The sequence below is a fragment of the Orycteropus afer genome, unplaced genomic scaffold (genome assembly GCF_000298275.1).
Source record: "Orycteropus afer afer isolate SDZICR_OR568_19922 unplaced genomic scaffold, OryAfe1.0 scaffold00511, whole genome shotgun sequence".
Taxonomy (NCBI): domain Eukaryota; kingdom Metazoa; phylum Chordata; class Mammalia; order Tubulidentata; family Orycteropodidae; genus Orycteropus; species Orycteropus afer.
In genome coordinates, this window is record NW_006922098.1 from 655934 (window position 1) to 659827 (window position 3894).

At 34.0% G+C, this 3894-nt stretch overlaps 1 protein-coding gene across 1 annotated transcript in view; it reads right to left on the reverse strand.

The window, feature by feature from the left end:
* LOC103209672 (kelch-like protein 4) overlaps positions 1–3894 on the reverse strand; it is a 145028-nt gene that overhangs the window by 44052 nt on the left and 97082 nt on the right. Inside the window, exon 6 of the mRNA XM_042782920.1 lies at positions 2176–2234. Coding sequence (XP_042638854.1) covers positions 2176–2234 — 59 coding nt within the window. The remainder of the gene's footprint in view (positions 1–2175; positions 2235–3894) is intronic.

The window sequence follows — 3894 nt, forward strand, 5'->3', positions numbered from 1 at the left end:
CCATAGTGATTACTTCCACAATAAAATATACTTCTGAAATGGAGATAAACAAGTTTAAATAGCAATTTATGCTTGCACAAAAACAGGTATTCTGGGATCAACTAAAGACAGCCTCTGAAAAATTGGAGGAGGTCTAGAGATATCACATAACTCTTTCAAATCTACTACGAGATTAATCATCTTGGAACTGAATTATCTTACTAGAGAAATTATCTATAAAATAATCGTCAAGGTTGATTGACCTATCAGATAATCAGGAAGCTGTAAAGACATAATTTCCAAAACATCTTGCCTATTCAGACTTAAAAACTTCTTGTGACTAAGGTAAGCAATTGGGAGATAAATGTTCTTAATGTAGCAGGTGTCCCTGGTTAAAAACGTTCTCACTTGTGGCAAAAAATAGGATAATACTATTAGTAATACATTACACTTGTACAGCACTTCACACATTACAGGATTCTTTCACAAATATTAAGTCATCACCAGTGCTACTTTGTGAAACCAAAAACCAAACCCACTGCTGTCGAGTTGGATCTGACTCATAGCAACCCCTCCTAGGGTTTCTGAGGTGGTCTCACTACGGAAGTAGATTGCCCAACCTTCCTTCCAAGGAGTGGCCACTTTGTGAGGAGGTGTAATTATTCTGATTAGAAGACAGGCTAAGTCGATTATCTTGTCCATTAGGTAGAAGTGGAAATATCTGAACTCAAACCTAAGCTTCAGTCATCATGTCTATTTATTTTGTGCAATAATGCAACTGCTTCTCATACATGATATATATATTTTTATGAAATTACAGTCACCTATTTTTGGTATTTTATGTAAATTCTGAAGCTGTGTTAATTTTATGAAAAAGTCCAGACCCAGATCACACACACTGTCCTTTCTACCTGCTCCCAATGGAGGAACAGAAAAGAAAAAAAGAAATGAGAGAGACAGCAAGAAGAAAAGAAAGAAAAAGATGGATAGGAAAGAAATAAGCAAACTCAGTGTGTAAAACCCATTCAAAGGCTAATATTGATTATAACATGTCGTTGTTATTTGCCATTGAGTCGGACCCGACCCATTGCGACCCTTCCTTGGGTTTCCGAGACAGTACCACTACGGAAGTAGATTGCCCAACCTTCTTTCTGAGGAGTGGCTGGTGGGTTTGAATCTTCTGGTTAGCAGTCAAGTGTCTTAAGCACTATGCTACCCATAGTCCATTAAATTGATAATACATTTGAAAGAGTTAAGAAATAACTAAACATCCTTTATATTGTGAATGATATTGTGATATTTAGATACAGCTAGAATTTAGATTTTTTTGATTGTTGTGACAGGAGACTCTTCAAAATTGCTGGCCAATATAGGATATTAGTCTAAATAATATCTTAATCTATTGTCTGAATATATCTACATATGAACTGTAGTATCCAGTACTGTCGATGGATAATTAATTATGCTTACAACTAATTTTAAATTATTTTACTTTGGAGTTAGTTTGCTCTTAATATAAAAGTTGACAATTTATATACTTCTTTCCAAGTCTTCTATTGTACCATGGACTTCCTAATCTTTTGAATCCATATTTATATTGCTGTAAAACTAAATAAATATAGTCAACTTATTTAATGTTTCATTGATTCAGACTACTATTTATATGATTATAAATTAATACCTCAAAGAGCTTAACATCATTATTAGATATTAGAATTCTTTATTTCTCATAAAATTATCCAGTATTACAAAAGCATTATTATAATAAGAAATTTGCATATTTAACTGCATTCACAATAGATAATAAATAAACTGGAGAGAAGGGATTAAAGGAGACAACAGCATTGCATTTTTATTCATATCCTGCATTAACCCTCAGTTTTTGGTTACATAATAGGAAAAGGAAGACAAGTTCATTTTGAGCTACAAAAATAATCCAAGCTGTTTATCAGAATGTATTTTGTCTGCAAGAGTAAGATACCAGTCAGGAAACTGTTAATACTTAGCTCAAGACTTTAAGTAATTTAACAGGAAGTTTTCATGCTTGGCTTTTGTGTTAGGATTAACCTTTGAACTATATAACTGTTGTTCCTTCGGGTTATATGACATCTTTATTTAGGACATGATGATATAAATAGCATAATAGAATGAAATATTTTAAAACGCTAATCCATTATAATGTGATTCTCGACATACTAGTATTGTTTCAGGATTATATTTGGAACTCCAAATTTGAACAATGACCTGAGGTTGATCTGAAGAGAGGCAAAGTTTTATAAGGAACTTTTAGAAAATTAAACTTTCAGAGACTTGACAATTTAAGATCTGTATAAAACTCTAAAAAAAATAGTTTTACTTACTCTTTACTTATGTGCATCTCAAATCCAAAACTGTAAGATTCCTTTTGCTTATCATTTTTAGACAAGATTCTCTATTGTTCACTTGTATGCATTTGTTTTGTGTTTTTAATCTTAAAAAATAAGTGGAGCAATTTTACAATCTCGAAATATTTTTGCTTGGATTTGGTTTCATAGAAAAACTGTCCTCTTGTGCATTCCTAAGCTTCAGAAGTTTATAAAGTTCACTTTCTTCTTAGCATCAGGGAAATATTAGTACTTAGCGTTCGGTTTATTGAATATCCACTTCTTTCTCTCTCTCTCTTTGTTTTTAATTTCGCTTCAGAAAAGCTATATTTCCTTTAACCATCAGTTACTTAACTGAAAAGAGTCTTATTCTATGCAATTTTTAAAGAATTATCACATATAGACAACCTCATTTATTATAATTACTAATGGAATTGAGAGGGGTTTGGGGTTAGTGTAAATTAAAGGAATGAACTATTAATTGTTTTTAAACTACATTTTTTAAGACATAAGAAATTAATTCAATAAAATTACCTGATTTACTAATTTTGGTAGCTCTTAAACTCTTCTAATTAATATTAATCCATTAATAATAGCATTGTCCATCACTGAATGGTATTTAATTTTCATTAGAAGTATACTTTGTACAATTTTACAAATTAAAGTTTTAAGAACACAAAAATATCACAGAACCAATATTTTTTGATACTATTAATTCAACTTGAAATGCACATTTTCATTACATTTTGGCAAAATTTTCATTTCCCTAGCTATGAATACAAAATTTGAATGTAATTAAACCTCTGTGGTGGTTAAGTTTGTCTGTCTACTTGGCTGAGCCTGGTTGAGTGGCTGGGCAGCTGAACGTAGTTATTCCCTATGGTGAGATTGGTGATTAACTCTATGGTGGAATCTATTGGAGCAGCTGAGTAGCTGTTTTGGATATGTGGTCTGCTTCCTGTATATAAGAAGCAGCTTTGGGAATGGTCTCCAGCTTGTGGCATGCTTGAATCCTGCATGTCGCTGTGTCATTGTTCAGCAGCCTGCCATGCTTTGCTGATCTTGGGACTTTTAATGGACTTGAATTAATGGCCTGCCATGTGGTTTGGTAACATCAGGACTGTGCCTTCTTACTTTTCAACCTTGGGCTTGTCCTCATCAGCAGCCAGCAGCTGTCTGAGTGAAAGAAAGCCTCTAGCTTCTGTGGGCCAGGAGCAGGAGGCAGAGCTGAAGCTCAAGGTTGGGAGGCATTCACCCAGCCCCTAGAGCCTCACACTTTGAACTTGGACTTAAAACCTCCAAACTGTAAGAGAATAAACTCCTGTTGGTTCAAGCATCCCATTTGTGGTATATTCTTGTTGGAGCAGTACTAGGTAACCAGAACAACTTCTTAGTCGCAAAAATGAGGTATTTGCTTGAGTACAGCTCAACCAGACAAGCATTTTTATCCAATATATATCATGTACAAGGAGCTCTGGTAGCATAGTGCCTGAGGCACTTGACTGCTAATCAGAAGGCTGGCGGTTCAAACCCACTAGCCACTCCTTGGAAG